Below are 22515 nucleotides of genomic sequence, written 5' to 3' on the forward strand. Positions count from 1 at the left end.
CAAACTGTTGAAAGGTTTCAGCACCTGCTGTGGATGGAGAGACCAATAAGGGAGAGACATTGGGGTTTTTTTGGGGGGGGAGTATCTGAACATATGGGGAAAGAGAGTATCAAAAGAGAATAAACCACCAAATCTAGAGGCCTGCCAGGCACACAGCAGAATGGAAAATGAGCAGAAGCTTACATTTTCTCCAGCCTGATTTTATTTATAAGGCTCCCATGGACCGTGGGATTAACAGTGTTTTATCAGCTCAAGTATTTTGCCCTTTTCCCAATCCTTACCTTTGACTTTTACACCACTTTGCATCCCCTGGAGCAGTTTTTAAGGGGTTCAGGGGGGGGGGAAGCAGGTATTATAGTTGAAATGCAAAGTCTGAATTTCACCTGTAATATCACATGGTTTGTATCTAATGCTACTGTTCCACTAGCGCAACGGACTTGTGCATCTCCAACAAAAGTACAGTACTGCTCTCCCCCCAACTTAGGAGGTTGTAGGACCCCCTGGAACAGATTTTGGGACCGCACAGGGGGGAGAAGATGAAGTGGACATTCTCCCAGTGGAAGCAGAAGTCCTCTTGCACGACTGACACTCCATCCATTCAGCACTACGGAACATCAATCTTCTCTTGGTTTTAGATATACTCACTGCTGCATTTTGCATATACAATTATAAATCTTTAAACTTCTAGGTTTCATTACATAGATGTGTTGAAAGAGACAAAGATATCCTTTTTTTTACAATTAAACAAAAAATACGTTTCCAGTGGCTAGAGGTTCGTGAATGATTTAACCGGAAATTCCAATTCCGTGGGAAAAGTTAAGACAAACATTCCAAATCTTAAATATTCGCACCGATATCTTTTACCTGTGTTGGCTTATATAACCTTTGAGGCCGTTTCCACTAGGATGGTAATCCAAGTCTGGCCCTTACTGCTTGCGCAAATGGGTGGCTCACATTCTACGATGTTTCTCCATTTGGGGAAGGGTATAGAAATATTTGTGTACATAAATAACTAGCGTGTTGGGCAGAGAAGGCTAGGCTTAGTGCCCTTTTCCCTCCCCCCAGGACCCAGGCAGGGCTGCTGGTGATTTTTGCTCTGGGGCCCCTTTACAGCCCCCCCCACACACCTTGAGGGCAAACCCTCAGAATCAGCTCTATTGCAGCCGAGTGCTCTGTGGCGCCATTTCCCCCACATTCCCAATCCCAAATGTGCTTTAAAAATCACAATTCTGGTACCAGATTCATGGTTCTGCTGCACACACAAACACTTCTCGCGCCATGTGTGCAATGGGATCTACGTATCGAGAGTGTGTGTGGCCGTCTTTAAGCCAAAGATATCCAAATTACTGTCTCAAGGTAGCTCGTTTTAAAGTCATGGTCTACTGCACTTAGTTTCCCGAAGGGCATTTACCACTGGGACTCCTCGAGCCACTTCCCTCACTCCTTGAGGAAAAGGTAAGCTAGCTGCTTTTTGCCTTCATGGTCCAGCTTCCCAGTTGAGTCTTCCGTTCCACGTAGAGGCATCGGACAATGAGGTACGCACCTAAATTCAAACCAGAACAGGCTCTGAGTGCAAGACTGTAGAAACCAATATGGAGAAGGCAACAGCATCTTGTTCTTATAAAGCCCATTGAGGTCCCTCTAGGGATCTTCCAAGCCCTTTCCCCCTCAAAACATGGGCTAGAGTTGTAGTTATATTGTGAACTTCCCTGAGACCTGCGGGTATAGAGTGGTATGCAAACTTAATACATTTAATAAATAATAGCAATGCAGCGGTACCTTGGTTCTCAAACTATCCCTTCCGGGAGTCCGTTCGACTCCCGAAACTGTTCGAAAACCAAGGCGCAGCTTCCGATTGGCTGCAGGAGCTCCCTGCACTCAATCGGAAGCTGCGGCAGACGTTCGGCTTCTGAAAAATGTTCACAAGCTGGAACACTTCCCGGTTTGCAGCGTTCAGGAGCCGATTTATTCAACAACTAAGCCGTTCCGGAACCAAGGTCCCACTGTAATAATAATAGAGATGCCCAGATATGGTTGTTACATTACACAGCCCCAGTTCTTCACTTGTGGCACACTCTGTTCTTTTGATCCTGGCTACTTACCCCTCTCACGGTGAGCGGCAGTTGCTTCCTTCGCCCCGTGGAGCCTCGCCATTGTCCTACGGCCTTCGCCGTTCCCTCCCGGTCGTCACGGAACATCATGGGCACCGCCAACCCCACAGTTTGAATTGACCAATCCGTGGCAGCATGGGGGGCGGAGCTAGGGGAGTGGGCCTGAGGGATGCAGTCTTCCCTCAGGTCCACCCCCCAGGCAGAAAAGCGGGCTGCTCTCAGCAGCACAGTTGTCCCAAGAAATAGAGGAGGGCTCTAGGCAAACAGCTCCCAATTCAGTCCCTCCTGGGAGACTTGAGCTATAATACCCCAGGCTGGCCAAACTCAGTTTTTTTGTTGGTTTGCCAAGAAACTAAAAACTTACCTCCCAACAACATCGCCATGTATATTTTTAGTATGTAGGGGAAGTAGACGGGTATATCGAATGGTAAGGGCAGCTGGGTTGAGTAAGTGCCGTAGGTTTCAAAGTGAGGTAGCGATTCATTTATGGCAAACTCTGGAGGGGAGGGGGGCGGAATAGATAAAAAACGGATTTAGTGGCTTGTAAGTGAAAAATCTCCCAAAGAGCAAAATTAAAGGTCTTAGGCCTTCCTTTATAATAAAAAGCTATAATGGATAACTCAAAACTAAGCCCCTTTGGATTCAATGGGCATTAAAAGGTAAAGGGACCCCTGACCATTAGGTCCAGTCGTGACCGACTCTGGGGTTGCGCGCTCATCTCACATTATTGGCCGAGGGAGCCGGCGTATAGCTTCCAGGTCATGTGACCAGCATGACAAAGCCGCTTCTGGAAAACCAGAGCAGCACATGGAAATGCCGTTTACCTTCCCGCTGTAGCGGTTCCTATTTATCTACTTGCATTTTGACATGCTTTCGAACTGCTAGGTTGGCAGGAGCTGGGACCGAGCAACGGGAGCTCACCCCGTCACAGGGATTCGAACCGCTGACCTTCTGATCAGCAAGCCCTAGGCTCAGTGGTTTAACCCACAGCGCCACCTGGGTCCCTTTCAATGGGCATTACTCCCGAGCAAATATGCCTAGGGTGGTAGCCTTAGAAATCAGGCAGGCAACTTCACGTGGCCCCCCCCCCGCCTTTACCTTCAGCCAAGACCGACAGAGGATACAGAGGAATCCATAGCGTATAATGGAGCCACGTCAATTCTCGAAAGTAGGTCCCTGTCGCTGCCAGCATACAGTAAGTATATCTAGAATAAAAGGCGGGTGAAACGAGGGTGAGCCACGTTCTGATTTTTCACTGCTGGAGATGCTGATTAGCTGAAGGTCTCCTTTTAAGCAGCAACTTGACTGCTGAGATAGCTCAGTTGGTAGAACTTCAAAGGTATCCTTTCACTGATCCCGATCCCCAAAATGTGAGGAAGGTGGGAAGCCAAAGAACAAGGGGAGGCGTTGTGGTGCCTTCGAGATGTTCCTGGGCTCTAACTCCACAGCCAGTGCTTATTGGGACTTCACAGAGACACAAAAGAGACTCTTTTGTACGTACTGCTGCTTTGTTTGCAAGCTAAATCACACAATCCCAGCCCAATTTGCATGGGGTTAAGCCCCACTGGATTCAATAAGACTTAATGTCTGAGTGAGACTGCAGTTAGCCACCTGAAAACTCATTGCATTAATTTTTAAAATACTTGTTTAGCAAATAAAATATTCTACATTTCAAATTTGACAATTAGTCATTCTACCTACGACTTCCCCTCCCTCCCTCCCTCCCTCCCTGATTCTTTCAAAAATTCAATTTACGCTGCAGATTATTCTGCACCTTCACCTTATCACAAAAGAAAAACAAAAAGTTCACCCCCAGTGCTGTTCTTACTCAAATCCTATTTGTGTTTTAACATATTTACACTGAGTTTTTACGTCTTCTACAAACATTTTCCAATCTTTAAAATCAGTCTCTTTCTGATCTCTAATTTTACACGTTAAACTTGCCCATTCTACATATTCTACCCATTTCAGCTGCCATTAAAATGACCCCCGAACTCTCGAGCTTCTGAAATCATCTTGTCCTCTCTCCCAGTGGGAAATAGGCAAAGCAGGCAATGTCTAAACTTGATTGTCCACATAAAAGATAACCACTCGAATCTCTAAGGGTTGCTGTATTTGAAAGGCGAGAGCACCCACATCTTCTCTCAAGAGTTCAATTTTGCTTGGATTTACTAGGTAGTTGAGTTGCCCTGCGCTTTCTTTCTTTCTGGGGCCTCAGGTAAATAGCAGGAACCTTGAAAAACCAGTTTGCTCACATTTTTTGCTCTTCCGGCAGAACCATGCCCCCTTCTCTCAGTGCAGCCTAAAGCTGTAGCCTTCAGCCTTATCAGACTTGGGACCCACCTTTATCCCAAACAGGGATATGAGGACCAATTTCTTAGCCTTCTTACCATTTATACACGTATGGTGATAAAGTTGCTGTTGCAACCTGCCTTAGATCAGGCCGCAATTTGGTTGGGGGTTTCAACCAATGGCCCAAAGCAACCCATTTAATCCACACGGTTTCTGGTTATCTCTCTTATCTGTTTCTAAAAACCTAGGAAAATACACAATTTGTAGACTGCAGCTAGCTAGCAGCAAGGCCAAAGCGATAAGTCATGCTGGGAGTAAGTGAGGGGGTGGCCCACTCTTTATCCTTTATTCCCAGGATTTGCTTTTGCTGGAGAAGCAGACCAGACACTAAAACGTAATTGCCTGGGAGGCCAAAAGAAAACCCATTTGGTTTACTTTGGAGGGATGTGAACATGCCTGTGTTAAGTTCTTACCTGACCACATCGAGGAAACTCCAAAGGAAGAATAAGATGCACACAACACATTTCCCTTGAATTTCTTCTTGACTGGCAATCACAACAAATAAGACGATGATTCTTTCTGCGATCTGGAAACGAGGGAAGGGCAGAGGATAAGGCGATGGATTGGGTTCTGCTTCGGTGGCTGTAGCCTCTGGTTTGTGTGACAGGAAAGGTACGTGTGAGATTCTGGGTGCTTCCGGACTGCTGGTATTTTGGGTTGGGACTCAACCACATATTGGCAAAACCCATTTCCTCGAGAGATTCAACTTTTAGCGACAGAGACGAGGGCAGCAAAATGCCCTGGAAAGTGTGAGCTGGCACTTGGCTCAACACGACGCCATCTAACCTCCCCACAAACAAATCGGGAGAAATAGCTCATTAAATAGCCAGCACCATCTAATCTCCCTGCAAATAAAAACCAGGTTGAAAGCTCAATAAACAGGTCATCTAGAAGCAGCCTGTTTTAAATGAAGGAGGAAAAAAAGGCTCGCATAGCAGCAGCCGTGTTGCAGAAAGAAACAAGGCGATAGAAGCATTTCATACAGATGCCCACACACAGACAATCACACATTCTGTGTTTTACGGCTGCCTCTTTGTAACCACGTCTTTCTATATCAACCTATCCGGACCCTGAGATCATCTTCTGAGGCCCTTCTTCATGTGCCTCCTCCTTGAGAGGTCCGGAGGGTGGCAACACGGAAACAGGGCCTTCTCTGCAGTGGCTCCCTGTCTGTGGAATGCTCTCCCCAGGCAAGTTCGCCTGGCGCCTTCATCACACACCTTTAGACATCAGGTAAAAATGTTCCTTTTTAACCAGGCCTTCAGTTGATTTGATTGATATCCTATGCCCTTTTAAAATGTTTTGGGGGGGCGCTATTGGGTTGTTGTTTTTATTATTATTAGGTATCTTGTGGTTTTATATCTTGATTTTATTCTGTGAACCAGTATAGGGTGATATATAAATTCAATCAACAACAACAGCTGTTGCCTTTGGCCACTGGATTTGCATGCTCAACAGACTCTCGCGATAGCATTGGAATTAATTTTATTTTGCATCCTTATATCCCGCTTATTATCAAAACAGTCCATAAGCGAGGTAGAAGAAATAGCCACAATACTCCCCCCCCCCGCCAGCAACATATAAATCTATGTTTAGGGAAGCTTTTAATATCTGAGGAATTACTGTATTTTAACATTTTGTTGGGAGCCGCCCAGAGTGGCTGGGGAAACCCAGCCAGATGGGCGGGGTATAAATTATTATTATTATTATTATTATTATTATTATTATTATTATTATTATTAGGAGCTAAATGAATGTGCTGCCAGGTGAAACAATAAAATCCCCCCCCCAAAAAAGAAAAAGAAACATAGCAGCATGCTTCAAAAATGTCTGGGGAAATGATTTGTCAGCCTGGCCACCCGGTGCTTTCAAGTGGGAGGAGGACTGGAGAGAGGTTTTCATCTGTTGCCATCTGGAGCCCACCCCCCGCCATCTGCAAAGTCTCCTACCTGTTGCCCCCTGAGTAAGAGCGCCACCTACTTCGTCTTGCCAAGGCCTATCCTGATTCACGACATGCAACACTTCCCCGCCAACCCACACATCACACCTCATTTGGCCTGTCCTCTACTCCCAATCGATTCCCAATTTTCCCATTCAAATCATTTGCACTATGTAAAGGCCCAACCCTGCGCTGCCCATTACTCATCCAATGTCGTCCGTTCCTCTCTGCGCCCACACTTCTCGCGTGTCCTCAATACTTGCAACGCAACATCGACTCAATCACTCTGGCGTTTCCCTCTCAAACACCAAACCAACGGCTCTGTCCGCCCTGCTAACATGTGCCGCAAAAATCACCAGGTAACACACACACACACAAACCACCCGGTAACCTGGCTCTCGCCCAGATTGCTTTCTCCCATCCAAGACTCTCAACCAATTCAATTCGGGCCTAACTACATAGGAGGTTAATTTGGTGGATGCAATGGATCCATTTCGTTTTCTAAGGCAGGGGGGTTCAGAACTGGGACCAAAGCATGTGAAATTATTATTATTATTATTATTATTATTATTATTATTATTATTATTATTATTGTTATTAACTACCTCACATTTAGAAGACATCTGAAGGAAGCCCTGTTCAGGGAAGTTTCTAATGTGTGACATTTTAATGTATTTTAAATTTTTGTTGGAAGCCGCCCAGAGTGGCTGGGGAAACCCAGCCAGATGGGCGGGGTACAAATAACAAAGTTTATTTATTTATTTATTTATTTATTTATTTATTTATTTATTTATTTATACCCCGCCCATCTAGCTGGGTTTCCCCAGCCACTCTGGGCGGCTTCCAACAGAAACTTTAAAATACACTAATTTCTTAAACATTAAAAGCCTCCCTAAACAGGGCTGCCTTCAGATGTCTTCTAAATATCTGGTAGCTGATGGGAGGGCGTTCCACAGCGCAGGCGCCACCACCGAGAAGGCCCTCTGCCTGGTTCCCTGCAACTTGGCTTCTCGCAATGAGGGAACCACCAGAAGGCCCTCGGAGCTGGACCTCAGTGTCCGGGCAGAACGATGGAGGTGGAGACGCTCCTTTAGGTATACTGGACCGAGGCCGTTTAGGGCTTTAAAGGTCAGCACCAACACTTTGAACTGTGCTCAGAAACGTACTGGGAGCCAATGTAGATCTTTCAAGACCGGTGTTACGTGGTCTCGGCGGCCGCTCCCAGTCACCAGTCTAGCTGCCACATCATTTATTGAACTTTCTTGTTCCAGTGAAAATGTTCCATTGAAAATGTCGCAGCATCATTCCAAAGCTCCTTTTAGCCCTGAGCAGAAAGATCCCATCAGCTTTGAGGGTCTTGCTATTTTCCCCCTCCCTCACATCAAAAAGGAACAGGTAGGTAGCTGTGTTGGTCTGACATAGTCGAAACAAAATTTCCTTCCAGTAGCACCTTAGAGACTGATCGGCCTTCAGACAAATGCAGTGTGGCTATTGGGACATCTGCATCTCTCCACTGTTTCCGCAACCCACAGTCGAATATCTGGTGAGCATTCTTGCAGAGAATTCTGTTATGGGTGGTATAGACGCTGAAGATGAAACAAAATAAAAAAATCCTTCCAGTAGCACCTTAGAGACCAACTAAGTTCGTCATTGGTATGAGCTTTCGTGTGCATGCACACTTCTTCAGATACACTAAAACAGAAGTCACCAGACCCTTATATATAGTGAAAGGGTATTTTTTTTAGCTATCTCACTCCTTGCTTTTTCCTGTAAGACCAATTCAGTCATTAACAGTAGTCAACAGGTCTACCACACCTATCAGCCAATCACCCATTCCCACTACCCTTCGGAGTAATACCCCTCCCCACCCTCTCACTATATATAAGTTCATATGAAAGCTCATACCAATGACAAGCTTAGTTGGTCTCTAAGGTGCTACTGGAAGGAATTTTTTTATTTTGTTTCGACTGAAAAGGAAGTTGCCTATCTCGCAGCACTTTTGCTATTTCAGATGCTTGAGTATTCAGCTGTAAGTTTAGTAAACCACACTGGCCATAACCACAAAATTATTAGATATACTAAAATGAAAAAAAATGGATGTGTCAGTTTATCATTTTTTTGCTGGAAGTCAGGATTTCCTTTGTCAAATGACTTTGCTAGATGGAAAGAAATGCAGACCACTTCCTGAAGATAAAAGGTTCAGGTCATGGAAAACTGATCAGCTTCTTAGCTTGCAGGACTCTCTGTAAGCTTTCAACACATTAACAGCTGCCTGAAAGCGGGTGGGGACAGAGAGTGCGGTTGCAGCTGAAGAAAGTAGGCTTGAAACATTTGGAGAACTCGCATTTCAGATATGATGACCCTGGTGGAGTTTCCTCAACAAACCGCATAGTCTCAGCTTAACCTTCCTCAGGAGGAGAAAATGAAGCAAGGATTATTTGCAAGTTGACAGTGGTGGTGTATGCTGAGATAATATATATATATATATATATATATATATATATATATATATATATATATATTATTTATACCCTGCCCATACCCTCCACCTCCATCATTCTGTGCCCGGACACTGAGGTCCAGCACCGAGGGCCTTCTGGCGGTTCCCTCGTTGCGAGAAGCCAAGTTGCAGGGAACTAGGCAGAGGGCCTTCTCGGTGGTGGCGCCTGCCCTGTGGAACGCCCTCCCAACAGATGTCAAAGAGGAAAACAACTACCAGACTTTTAGAAGACATCTGAAGGCAGCCCTGTTCAGGGAGGCTTTTAATGTTTAATTATTGTGTTTTATTTTTCTGTTGGAAGCCGCCCAGAGTGGCTGGGGAAACCCAGCCAGATGGTCAGGGTATAAATAATAAGTTGTTGTTGTTGTTGTTGTTGTTGTTGTTGTTGTTGTTGTTGTTGTTGTTGTTATCTGGCTGGGTTTCCCCAGCCACTCTGGGCGACTTCCAACCAAATATTAAAAACAGTACAGCATCAAACATTAAAAATTTCCCTAAACAGGGCTGCCTTCAAATGTCTTCTAAAAGTCTGGTAGTTGTTTTTCTCTTTGACATCTGGTTGGAGGGCGTTCCACAGGGCCACCGAGACCATATAACACCGGTCCTGAAAGACCTTCATTGGCTCCCGGTATGTTTCCGAGCACAATTCAAAGTGTTGCTGCTGACCTTGAAAGAGCAAAACCCTCAACCGATAGGGCTGTGTACACATTTCCATTTACGCTTGCTCCAGCACACTCCCGCCAGCATGTTTGGCATCTGTGTACACATGGCTTTACCAACAATGCAGAGCTATCCTGGAGTTTCAATTCAAAAGGAAAACTTATGCCATGTTGACTCCGCAGTTAAGTGGAGGTGTATAAAGCTGAGACAGCCATTGCACATCTATTGATGACAGCTTTGGGCTGGGGGTGGAGGGTTGCAGGAGTGCAGAAAACCAAAAGGTATTCCTGCCGTTTGTTTGGTGTGTACAGAAACCTGTACATGCAACTTGCAGGGGGGAAAGAACCTCGCTGCATTTTAGAACAGTGTTTCTCAACCTATTTTGGGCCACGGCACACTTGTTCCGTGAAAAAAATCACGAGGCACACCACCATTAAAAAAGTTTTAAAAAATTAACTCTGTGCCGCCCTATATTATAATTATGACTGTAAGAAACACTTGCCAAATATTGCTTTCCGGCGGGTTAGTCCTGAGTATTGGCGGCCGCCAGGCTCGTTTGCACTGAGCTTTGGGAAAGAGGAGGAGAAATATTGCTTTCTGGCGGGACAGTGTTGTTTATTGGCGGCCGCCAGGCACGTGACAATGCAAATCGCCCTTCTCGTCGCCACACGTCGCGGCACACCAGCCAGCGTCTCGCGGCACACTAGTGTGCCGCGGAACAGTGGTTGAGAAACGCTGTTTTAGAACACTAGAACCTCACCAGAACAAAGAGATTTTTGCTTAAGTAATGAAAGGATGTGGTCTCTAAAGTTTTCCTCCGCTTACTCTTGGGTCAAAAATAAATTTAAGTCCGAAAGCTTGTGCCCTCTCTTCCGAAAGCAGAAATTGAAAGCCTGTGCAGTCATTTTACAAAATGTAAACAAGGAGGTTTTATTTTTTCATTTGTGCTCTGTGGAATTTCCTCCTGCTGCTGCTGCTGCTCCTCCTCCTCCTCTCCCCGCTCCCTCTAACTTGACAGCAGCTCAGTTTCCGTGAAATAACACAAAAGCCATAGAAGACCAAAAGAAGTGCATTTCCAAATCGCAGCTTCTCTAGGAGATCACAGATGTGTGTGCCATGTTCTGCTCCAGATGGCAAAGAATTCTTTCCCTTGCTCCCCGAAGATGAAAAATGAAACCCAGACACGGTGTAATCCACAAATGACATTTTTTAAAAGGGGATAAGATATAAACAAAGCAGTAAATGTACGACACGCAGCCTTTCTTGTGGGGAGAGAAGGGGCCTTTCCTGAATCAGATCATGGAAAATCAAGGCCAGCCCAATAAATTTTGGTGCCTGAGGCAGATTGTCCAAATAGTTCTTGGGTGGCTTTAAAAGAGGATTAAACAGATTTGGGGGGGGGGGTATCAGAATATCAGTGGCTGCTACCAACCTTCACTGTTGAAGACAATGTGCCTCTGCATGCTATTTGCTGGAAATTACAAGTGGTGAGAATGCTGCTGCTTGAGAATTTCATAGAATCATAGAGTTGGAAGGGACTGTGGTAAAAGCTAAAGGAGCCCTGGACGGTTAAGTCCTGTCAAAGGCGACTCTGGGGTTGTGGCGCTCATCTCGCTTTCAGGCTGAGGGAGGCGGCGTTTGTCCACAGACAGCTTTCTGGGTCATGTGGCCAGCAGAACTAAGCTGCTACTGGTGCAACAGGAACAGGACACCATGAAGGAAACCAGAGTGCACGGAAACTCCGTTTACCTTCCTGCCACAGTGGTACCTATTTATCTACTTGCACTGGTGTGCTTTCAAACTGCTAGGTTGACAGGAGTTGGGACAGAGCAATGGGAGCTCACTCTGTACTGCAGATTTGAACCGCCGACCTTCCGATCAGCAAGCCCAAGACGTTCAGTGGTTTAGACCACAGCGCCACCCACACACCTAGCAGAACTGAACCCTCCTGCTCAGGGCTGGACAGGGCCGCCTTAAGCAGGTTTGGCACCCTGGCGCCGTGGCGCGCAGATCGCTCCGGCGCCCCTGCCCCGCCCCGTTTCTTCCCGTGGCTGGTGGGCGGGCGCAGCGCATACCATGGTTTCCGTGCGGCTCTGCCACGCAGCGCCCCCCTGCCAACCCGGCACCCTGGCACCCCGCGTCACTAGAGTCAATGGGCAAGCCGACCCTGGGGCTGGATCCTGAGTTTCCTGGGTTGGCCCAGGGCAGCCTGGAGTGGAGGACAGTCCATAACCCCACTAAGCACTTCTACGCCCCATTCATTTCAATGGGAGAATTAACAGTGCTCCTGTTGTGAAGTTCTGGTTTCCCACGGTCAGTCATGCTTATTGTCAATGCTTATTAAAATGCAGGTGTTCATTAAAATGTAGTTAAGGAAGCCCCTGATTGTTCCCTGCTGTGCAGGTTGTCAGGGTGTTCCCTGCTAGGCGTTACAGACAGCCTTCACGAGGGACAGCATCGAAGGGGGTTGGACTAGATGGCCCTTGGGGATCCCTTCCAACTGTGCAGTTCTGTGCTTCTTTAAAACACTCTGTTCTATATCTCCAACACAGGGTTCGTGGAGCTCCAGATATTGTTGAGCTCCAATTCCCATCAGCCCCAGTCAGCCTGGCAAGTGGTCGAGGATGATGGGATTTGTCATCCAGAAACATCTGCATGCTCCCAGTCAGGGCCGGCTCTAGGTAGACCCCCGGTGGTGCGGGGGGCCAGGTCGCCAGGCTGGTAGGCAGGGCGCCGCGCGGAAACCATGCATTGCCCTGCGAGGGCAGGGGCGCCGGAGCGATCTCCGCCCCTCAGCGCCAGGGCGGCCGACCTGCTCGAGACTGCCCTGCTCCCAGTTTAGCTCTAATGGCGTTGACATTGCACAGGCTCTCCATATGCTACTCTAACCCTAAATCCTGCTGAAACCAAAGGTACCAAAATGGATAGTGATGTGCTTAATGGTGCAATCCTGCACAAGAACTCCTACACGGTGCAGTGGCGGGAGTCACTGCCAAGTAAGCAGATATAAGATCTCATTTGCTGCCTTGGGACTAAGCTCCACTGAATCTTGCTGCTGTTTTTGTTGCCGCTGTTGTTTGCTGGATTGCACTCAACCAGTTCTCTGCTTTTCCAGTTGTGACTGCGCCACAGGGGGGGGGGGTGTTAACTGGAAACATAAGCTTTTCTAATTTCTCTTTCATTGAAGAGGAAGGGTATATTCCTAAAATTCTTCTGAAAGGTCAGAACACGTTCCGTCTTGTGGAATGTTGATCCTATCGCCCATTCAGAGTGTTCTAACAAACATGAACTTTACCCCACGAATTCTTATTCCATTGAATGACTTGGCTTGCTGGTCTCTAGCCAGTATTTTGAAAGGCGGATTTGCAGTGACCCAGTGGCTTACGCAGTAGCAGCACACTGGTATATATGCCAAGAGCGTGCATGATATTTGTCTAGTTTATTGTTCTTTTCAAAATATGCCCAGGCCTCTTTTTCTGCTAACCGGTGTTCAAATAGTCACCCTCCTGAATGATTTGGTGACAAGATCAGTAGAGTGGGAAACCCGAGTTCAAATCTCTACTCAGCCAAGATTTAGGACAGGCATCCCCAAACTGCGGCCCTCCAGATGTTTTGGCCTACAACTCCCATGATCCCTAGATAACAGGACCAGTGGTCAGGGATAATGGGAATTGTAGTCCAAAACATCTGGAGGGCTGAAGTTTGGGGGTGCCTGATTTAGGACCACGGGTGACCTTAGGTCAATCACCAGTTCTGGATTGTATCTAGAGTTGCTGTTCCACTCCTGCAACAGACTTGTGCAGTGGAAGTAACCCTCTTTGCTCATCTGCAGAGCAGATTTTGGGGGCCATGCAAGGAAAGGAAGGGGAAATCCTGTTGCATGTGTGGAGCTCTGCTTCCACCAGGTTTGAATATAACCTCTGTGATGCCTACATCACAGGTTGCCGTGAAGATAAAACGGAAGGAGGACTATGTAGCTCACCTTCTGGTCCTAAGAAGAAAGGTGGGATATACAGGTAATAACCAAATCTCTGAAGTTGGCCACCTTGACCAGGACTGGCTCCATGTTTCTGGGGACCCTTGGGCACAGGATATCAACGGGCCATTGGTCCCCCCCTTTCCTCCTCAAACCACAGGCCTCTCTCTTGACCCCACCCATTTAAACTAAAACAAATTATGACAAATATGGCACAAGAAAAAACAAACTTTACTATGTAGCTTGTTGCCTTTTAATTTTTTTTGTCAACTGTATAATTTGAAGGTAAAAACAAGGAGCGCGTACAAACTTATCTCCCTCCCTCCCTCCCTCCCTCCCTCCCTCCCTCCCTCTCTCGCCCACACGCCTGGGTTTCTTCCCTCTTCCCCTTTCTCTCTTTCATACACACAGACCACACGTCTACCTCACTTCGCGAGGTTAGCAAATGTTCCAATTCGAGAATCGGAATTTCTTGTAGGATTTTAAACCCCCTGAACTGACGGCTACCCAATTGTTAACCCTCGTCTCCTTTCATGCAATTATTAATTATGCCGTACCTGCAAAAGCCTTGGGAGAAAATGGTCTTCCGCAATGCTGAGCCGGATATGCAAAAGTTCCAGGATAGAGAAAGATTGGCAAACGCGCATCACGAGCCCAATGGAATAGAAGGTATCTGCGACCGAATCTTCGCCCCACGGAAAGGAAGAGAAAACACTGGATTATCATTCTGTTGCAGCCTCTTCCTATTGGGCTCTCCCACTGCCACTCCTCATTAAGGGATCAGGGAATTAAAATGGCCCCTGTTTCCTGCCACTAACTGTGTTCAGGGGAATGGTACATTTTGCCAGAAGACACTGGCATCTTGACTGTGAGTCTTGAAGGACCTGTTCCCTGACTTGCAGATCTTTCTCCACCTAGACGGTAGGACCCTGACTGACTCCAGCTACAAAAGCTGAGGCTGCTGAACAGACTCTTGGCCTGGAAGAGTGTTGTTGTTCCTGTCCTAGATATTAATTTTTATATCTTTATTTTGGATCTTATTGGGATTTATGTGGACAATGTGGTTGTGTACATTTTCATGTTTTATTTATTGTCATGACTACTTTTGTTATGTTTGTGCATATGTAATTTTTTTTCCATGTTGAGCATGATTTTGGCAGTGGAAAGGCAGCGTACAAATAAAACGTTGCATGTGTGCATTCTGAACATGCTCCGACCACAACTGAGTGGCACACAGTTACTATTTATAACAAAGAACGTTGCGCAAGATCTTTTGCAAACTTTCTGAAGGGAAATGGGCTGCATTTAGGCCGTGGTCCTGGTTTCCACGGAACAGCATTTGGGTGTTTAAATTTGCAAAAGGTGCAGGAAATTAGCACAGAGACAATCTAGAATCAGCGTTGCCTTATGCGTTTTGACTGAATCTAAAGACAATTCTAGACCAAAGACTAGACTCAAATAAATCTTCCCTTTCGATTTTCTAACTCTTTCTCTCTCCTAATGTCTTTCTTTTTTGGTAAACATCAGGTCACTGCTATGAAGGCAGTATGTTTTGCAGAAACATGTGTACATACGTTTGAGATCACATGTGGTTCAAGTAATGAGGTTGATTCCCCCCCCCCATCTCTGTTTGTTATTAAGTTTTGTTAAGACTTTCTCCAATACAATAAAGAACAAACTAATCTAAACTGAAAATAATAAAAAAAGAAAGAAGAAAATAAAAGAGAGAGAGGAATACAGCTCGTCTTCAAAGACACCGCTAATTATCTTCTCTTACTCCATTCCCCTACAAAGGAGAGTCAAGTATCTTCATAGAACATCATTGGGGATAGCTCAGTCGGTAGAGCATGAGACCCTGAATCTCAGGGTTGTAGGTTGTGGGTTCAAGCCCCATGTTGGGCAAAAGATTCCTGCATTGCAGGCGGTTGGACTAGATGACCCTTGTAGTCACTTCCCAATTCTATGATTCTATGAAATATCTAAACTTTTATCTGGTTTCAATGCAGTTGAAGACTGCTTCTTTCTATAGCATACTGCACAATGTCTTTAGATCATTCATTCCCACATTTTACAGAAGGGAATTGAAAGCTGACAGGCCTCGGTTTTTCTTAAGCCATTGGTGGATTCGAACCCGGCCCCCTAGCACTAGCCCTTCTCTGTGGTTCCAGTCCAACTGACGCTTGTGAAGAAATCCCATTTGTGGCCCATGTTGCTGCTTGCTACTCTCTCCGTCAAACCCCGTTTCCATGGAGAAGCTGCTATTCAATTGATCAAATCGCAAAACAGCATAGACTTACCTTCTCCAAAAATCAGGAACCTGATGATCATATTGATAAATATCCAGGAATGTCCGCAGAACTGGATTAAATAATAGCAGAAGATGTAGGGGTTCATTGTGCAGCTGTAAAAGCAAGAACAGGGAATTCAAATAGCAAAGCCTAACCGGAATGACGGGAGCAATGGGCATTTGCTACTAGACTGTATCTAGAGCTCTCTGTTGGCTAGACAAGATAAACCTCTTGCACCTAGGAAGAAGATAGAAAAGGGATCACCTTGTTGGAATCACATATCAGAATCTTGGAGCAATCTCTGTAAAAGGGAATCGAGCATGGATGGGACCCACTCTGCTTCATTCAACTGCCACTTCACTTGGTGGCCATGATCCAGAGAGCCTTGCATGCAGAGCAATCCCCTTGCCTGCTCCTCATCACAGAGGGAGGCAGGTGAGTGCAAGAGGATGCCAAGGTCATTTTCTACCACTCTGTTTCCTTTTATAGCACCCATGAATGCAAGCAGCCACAGGCCGCTTTATTGCCGCTGGTGTGCTCTATGGAACTGAGCCAGCCAAAATAGCGGTTTTATCACTGCCGTTCATATGTGGGCCTTTTTCCGTCATGGCGGTGGGAGCAGCACACAAAACGAACAAACCTAAAAGTGACTCAGCCACTAGAGGCCAATGAACATTGCATTTAACATTTCAGTTTTCACCAGGTGGAGGCACTGGCGGAGCTTCATTCTCCAGCACCGGGGGCTGAGAGCAGGCGGGGGCGGGGCTGGCACGCGTTCTGGGGGCGTGGCACTCATTCTGGAGACGGGGGCGTGCCGCCCGTAGGGGCGGGGCATGCACTCTGGGGGCGGGGGGCAGCCGCCATGGCGCCCTCGGGATCGCGCTGCCCAGGGCGGAGCGCCCCCATCGCTCCTCCCTTCCTAAGCCCCTGGGTGGAGGCAAAGTACTAAAAAGGAGGGCATGATTCACTGCCAACTTCAAAGGCCTGCCCCCAGATATAGTCAAGATTAAACAACATTTTAAGAGGGCTCCTTGCCATTATTTTCTTTTTATGCTCCATTATAAACAGTGTCGGAACAGTCATTTCCTATTTCCCCTCTTTAAGCAAAGAGATTTGCTTGGCATGGTTTCTATTTTTTATTATTATATTCATTGCAGATATTTACATATTATTTAATGCCAAGACAGTATCTGAGTGGTTTAACAACACCAACAAACACGACAGAAAGATGGAGATAGAATATGATATGACATGATGATGTGAGATACACCTATATCGATATGCTTCAATGAAACTGAAAAACTACAATACCAAATAAATCAATAGAAATCCCCCCAAAGCCAAAGCAAGGCAACACCAGGTGAACTAACTGAGGTTCACCTGCTTTGTTGAATTTGCTGTGGCATTTTCTTTCTTTCTTCTGAATAAATTGCATTAGATTTTATAAAGAGAGATACAAAGATTATCTTTTTTTAATCAAACCAAGACATTTATCTAGGTAAAATAAAAACATAGATCCAGAGGAAAAGAAGGGGAAGGAAGGAAGGAAACTTTCCTGTCTTTGCCTGTCAGCTATATAAACATCATTCAACACATCCACTCCAATATAACACCCAACACGACTACTTTCTATAAACCAGTGATGGGCAACCTTTTGAGCTTAGTGTGTCGAAATTCGCCAAAAAACCGAGCATAACTCGGGTGGTGTGTCACTTCAAGAAAAAAACCACAATTTTATGATATTTATAGTTTAAATAACAAAAATGTTTAATTACAATATATAACTGTATTTAATAAACCAAAAACTAATTATTTAACCAAACCAAACCAAAAAAAACCCCTTATTTATCACAAAGTGCCCAGAGTTGTTGAGCTTTTTGGGGGGAGCTGCTGACCAAAGTTTTGGGGGGTGCAAAAGTCGCTTTGCTTTTTTGGGGGGATGTCCCAAAACTGCTGCACTTTTTTGGGGGGGGGGGGAAGAGAACAGAAATAAATGGTGAATAATACCTTCGCTGGAACTAACACACAGCACCGACATAGTCTGCCAAAGCGCCAAAAAACCAGCACAGAATGGGTTAAAAAACCAATCTCTGGCTACCAGCAGCAGCAGCAACAACAACAACAAGGATCTGGGTTTTAACAGTGGAGACAAGCTGTAGCGGAGACAAGCTCTTATACGATCTGGTATAAGCAAAAGCTGTATGAGGAGTGGGAGAACAAATGGGGGGGCAAAAACAGTGCGAATGGGCCATTAGGGCGCATGCCAGCAGTGAGGGCTCTGCATGTCACGTTTGACACGCGTGTCATAGGTTCGCCATCACTGCTATAAACCAACAATATCTTCAGGAGTTTGCTATGGCATTCTCAGATGGCTTAAGAAAGATGCACAGGAACTTCTGAGTCCATTGTAAGATACCACACTTTGTCTCTTCATGATCTGGGACAGCAGACAGTCCGCACTGCTCTGAGACACACTAAAGTGCCTCCTCCCCTGGTAGGACCAGTACTTTGAAAAGTCCCATTTAGACATCAATTCATGCTTTTATCTACGGCCTCACCCCCACTTTATGGTGCCCTCTGAAGCAGCTTCCTTCACTGGTTCCAAGAGGAGACTCCTCTGGGATCCTCTCTTTCAGATTAACTCACCTCCCGTGGTGGTTGCAAGGATAAGACGGGGCTTTGCCTTCGTGCTCTGGCCTGAGCTTCTTGGCGGATGGGTTTCACCCCACTGGAGATCTCAACACCACCATCAAAAAAGGCTGTCCTTCTGAGCCCCTGAGATCAAGCTCCTCGGTCCTTTTCCTTGATCTCGGTGCCAAAGTGCCGATGAAGCAACTCTCCACCGAAACCAGAAAAAAGGAACTGCCCTTCCTGTGCGAGGCGAGCTTATTGGAATGAAAGCCTCTGTCCTGTACATCAGGCAGTCTCTGCCTTCCCCACAACAGCAAGAGGACGCCGAGGAGGTTCCTGCCTAGATGACAGCCGGCTCCCAGCATGTCCTTGCTTCTACCGTCCTGCCCTTACCTTGGTTCAGTTGGCCCTGCTCCAGCTGCCCAAGTGAGCCGAGATCTTCTGAGCTGTGTGTGTGTGTTCCTCTTCCTCACAGCTGCAACAGCTGGGCTGAGCACAGAGAGATCTCCCCTCCTCCTTGCCTTCCCTTCCCTTCTTCACCACGTCAGGCCAGCATTGCAACACACACAAACACACACTCACATAGCGATGCTTTCTGAAACAACATCCAAGCTCAGCAGCAAAAAAAAATGTTTTATTCCGTTCCAAAATGCACTTTCCAGAGTTGCCAGGAGGTTGCTGATAATAATGATGGAATTCAAGAGTCCTTCGTGTCAAGAAAATATCCCTGGAATTGTAAAAATCTGCCTAAAAGATAAGCTGCTTAAAAGTCAGGTCTGGTCATTCCCTTTCCATTCTGCTCACCTTTTAAATACCTTGGGGTTTTTGTTTTGTTTTAAACTGCGCTTGGAGCCCAGCTCAAAATTTGCAGACATGGCAACCCTGTCATTTAAGCTATTTCTATTTTTAAAAAATAACATGCATGCCTCAGACACACATCATGCCCTCCAACATTTCTCCGATGAAAATAGGGATGTGCTATTCAATTATTATTATTATTATTATTATTATTATTTATTTATTTGGGGGGAGCCACACCAGGGGATTCTGGACAGGATCAGTGACCACAGAAGGTGGCATGTCTGTCTGGGGTAGGGGAAAGAGACTAGAAAATTGGTAATGGGCAGTAGAATTGAATAGCCTGGCACAGACCATGGCTAGCTGGCTTGAACCCTGAACAGCAGCACCCCACACGACCACATTTCTGTTACAGGTCCCACTTGCCCTTTCAAATTTGTTCACGCTACGATACAAATTTTTAGCAAGAGTACAGTAGCTGTAGTCTCATGTTGCCCTCTAGCGTCCTGTATAGGAACACAATTGAAAATTGTAGAAAATTGCAAGCAAGCTCTACAACCCATTGGGAAAGGACTTCTTTCCATTGGGAAAGGAGGATCTGTCCTGGAGTGTTAATACAAGGGGGCTTGTGAAGAAGGCGCAGCAGAGACTGTATTTTTTGAGAATTTTAAGGAAAAACCATCTTCCACAAAAGCTGCTGCTTGCCTTCTATCACTGTGCCATACAGAGCATGCTCACGTACGGTTTATGTGTGTGGTACGGAAGCTGTACTTCTCAGGACAGAGATTATTAAAACAGCAGAGAGCATTATTGGCTGCTCACTCTCCACCTTAGAACAAATCTATACCACCAGGTGCCATAGAAAAGCACTAGATATATCAAGAGATCCAACACACCCTGGTCACCATTTCTTTCAGCTCCTGCCATCGGGACGGAGATATAGAACAATGCAGGCAAGAACGAGCCGTCTCAGGAACAGTTTCTTCTCTAGAGCGATTTTGGCCTTAAATGGAAAGCCTGGACTTTGAAGTCATCTTATTTTACTTGTTATTTTGTATTATATTTACTGTTTTTAATTAGGTTTTTGTAATTTTGGATTATGCGGAATGCTTTATCTGAGTGGATGTAGCAACCGAGTAATTTCGTTGTTCCCGCAAGGGGACAATGACAATAAAGGTATCTTATCTTTTATCTTTTATCTTTTATCTTTTATCTTTTATCTTTTATCTTTTATCTTTTATCTTTTATCTTTTATCTTTTATCTTTTATCTTTTATCTTTTATCTTTTATCTTTTATCTTTTATCTTTTATCTTTTATCTTTTATCTTATCTTATCTTCTTTAGCACCAGAAAATAATTTTGCTAGAAGTGAAGCATTAAAAAACACACACCAAAACTCCCCTCCCATTTGACTAACAACAACTGTTTTAATTGACTGCATGTTCTAGTGATAGAGCATGAAGACTGTTTCGCTCTCGTTTTCAGAGGTTGCATCTCTTACTATGGACTTGTAACCACACTGGATCCGTGTCGCCTTCCGTCCCTAAACACAGGTGCAAAGCTTCATAGTTTTGCCCATCCCCAAGTGTGGCCTTGGCAGCAAATGCTGATCCCAGTAAGCTAGTTCATTTCTCCTCATTTGGGGACATTTGTATATCTCCCAATGGAAGTAAGAAGCTTTGGTGGTCTACACCAGGAATGGGGAACCTTCAGATGTTGCTGAACCCCATCTCCCATCATCCTGACCATTGGCTAAACTGACAGGTGTAGATGACCATTGGAGTCCAACAGGATAGGGAGGGCCAGAAGTTCCCCACCTTTGAGCCAAACGGTCTATATTGGTCCATAGAGGTCTGATCCACACATGATTGCTTGCATCTATCAAGGGCCCTTTATGGGTAGAATCATAGAATCATAGAGTTGGGAGAGACCACAAGGGCCATCCAGTCCAACCCCCTGCCAAGCAGGAAACACCATCAAAGCATTCTTGACATATGCCTGTCAAGCCTCTGCTTAAAGACCTCCAAAGAAGGAGACTCCACCACACTCCTTGGTAGCAAATTCCACTGCCAAACAGCTCTTACTGTCAGGAGGTTCTTCCTAATGTTTAGGTGGAATCTTCTTTCTTGCAGTTTGAATCCATTGCTCCGTGTCCGCTTCTCTGGAGCAGCAGAAAACAATCTTTCTCCCTCCTCTATATGGCATCCTTTAATATATTTGAACATGGCTATCATATCACCCCTTAACCTTCTCTTCTCCAGGCTAAACATACCCAGCTCCCTAAGCCGTTCCTCATAAGGCATCGTTTCCAGGCCTTTGACCATTTTCGTTGCCCTCCTCTGGACACATTCCAGCTTTTCAGTATCCTTCTTGAACTGTGGTGCCCAGAACTGGACACAGTACTCCAGGTGAGGTCTGACCAGAGCAGAATACAGTGGTACTATTACTTCCCTTGGTCTAGATGCTATACTCCTATTGATGCAGCCCAGAATTGCATTGGCTTTTTTAGCTGCTGCATCACACTTTTTAGCTGCTGCATCACACAACATCTGAATAGCCTCTGCCCATAGAAGCCGATTCCTAGGGCCCAAAGGGACTAAATATATGAGGGGGCCGCCTCCTCCCAAGTTGATGGGCATTGCCATTCAAATGGTGTTGGTGTACCACATCTTGTGATCAATTATGTGGGGCAAGGCTTACCTGGGGGCCTCCCCAGTATTTTATTCAAGCTGGGACCTCTGCTTCTGTTGTTTCAACTGCATACATTCATGACAGGGGCATGTGGAAGATGAAGAGACCCTCCAAGCGTCCCTATTTTCCAGGGACAGTCCCAGATTTACAGAAGCAGTCGCGGTTTCTGTAGCTCTCAATTGCATCAATTGCAGCTCTCTCCAGAGCACCCAGAAGCTACAAAAGTCAACCAGGGGGAAATTGGGATTCCATTTCATAGGAAAACATTTATTGCACAGAAACATATAGAAAAATAAAGGCATTTGAGGAGTTAAAGCTATAACACCTATATAAATAATACCTGAATATTAAATGCCTGTTTAATAAATACATTTTTAACCAAAATATAATTTAAACAAATAAATAGAGGCAATGACATTTTTTTTTAAAAAAAATATATAGCAAGAGTCTAAGAAGGTAACAGTTAAATAAATATCAAGTAGCTTTTTTCTCAACGGTAACTTGAATCTTGTACTAGGCTGGCTTCCACCCCAATGGAACCTTATAGCCAACAATGGCGGTTGGGTCTGCTT

General features: G+C 45.6%; 1 protein-coding gene across 2 annotated transcripts; it reads right to left on the reverse strand.

Annotated features, from left to right (window-relative positions):
• Positions 1-184: 184 nt before the first annotated feature.
• On the reverse strand, positions 185-19008 carry HACD4 (3-hydroxyacyl-CoA dehydratase 4). 2 transcript variants are annotated; one of them, XM_060269018.2, is made up of 7 exons: positions 18848-19008; positions 15833-15936; positions 14093-14220; positions 4877-4989; positions 3210-3316; positions 2476-2607; positions 185-1543 (listed from the first exon to the last, which is right to left on the reverse strand). In XM_060269018.2, exons 2-7 carry the CDS (start codon positions 15927-15929, stop codon positions 1461-1463), a joined length of 660 nt encoding a protein of 219 aa, XP_060125001.1. In that variant the 5' UTR covers positions 15930-15936; positions 18848-19008; the 3' UTR covers positions 185-1460. The 2 variants fall into 2 exon arrangements, with proteins under 2 accessions (XP_060125001.1, XP_034996913.1); XM_035141022.3 differs by having other exon boundaries at positions 18470-18865.
• Positions 19009-22515: the final 3507 nt, after the last annotated feature.

Source organism: Zootoca vivipara, chromosome 15 (genome assembly GCF_965207765.1).
Source record: "Zootoca vivipara chromosome 15, rZooViv2.hap1.1, whole genome shotgun sequence".
Lineage (NCBI taxonomy): Eukaryota > Metazoa > Chordata > Lepidosauria > Squamata > Lacertidae > Zootoca > Zootoca vivipara.

Excerpts from the sequence above, each read along its gene's own strand:
- HACD4 (XM_060269018.2), bottom strand. The coding sequence starts at position 15,929 with ATGAACCCCTACATCTTCTGCTATTATTTAATCCAGTTCTGCGGACAT. Across the intron at positions 4,990-14,092 it reads TTCTCCCAAGGCTTTTGCAG|ATCGCAGAAAGAATCATCGT; the intron begins GTACGGCATAAT and ends CCTCGTTTCCAG. Across the intron at positions 2,608-3,209 it reads TCTGTCGGTCTTGGCTGAAG|AGTTTGCCATAAATGAATCG; the intron begins GTAAAGGCGGGG and ends CCTCCCCTCCAG.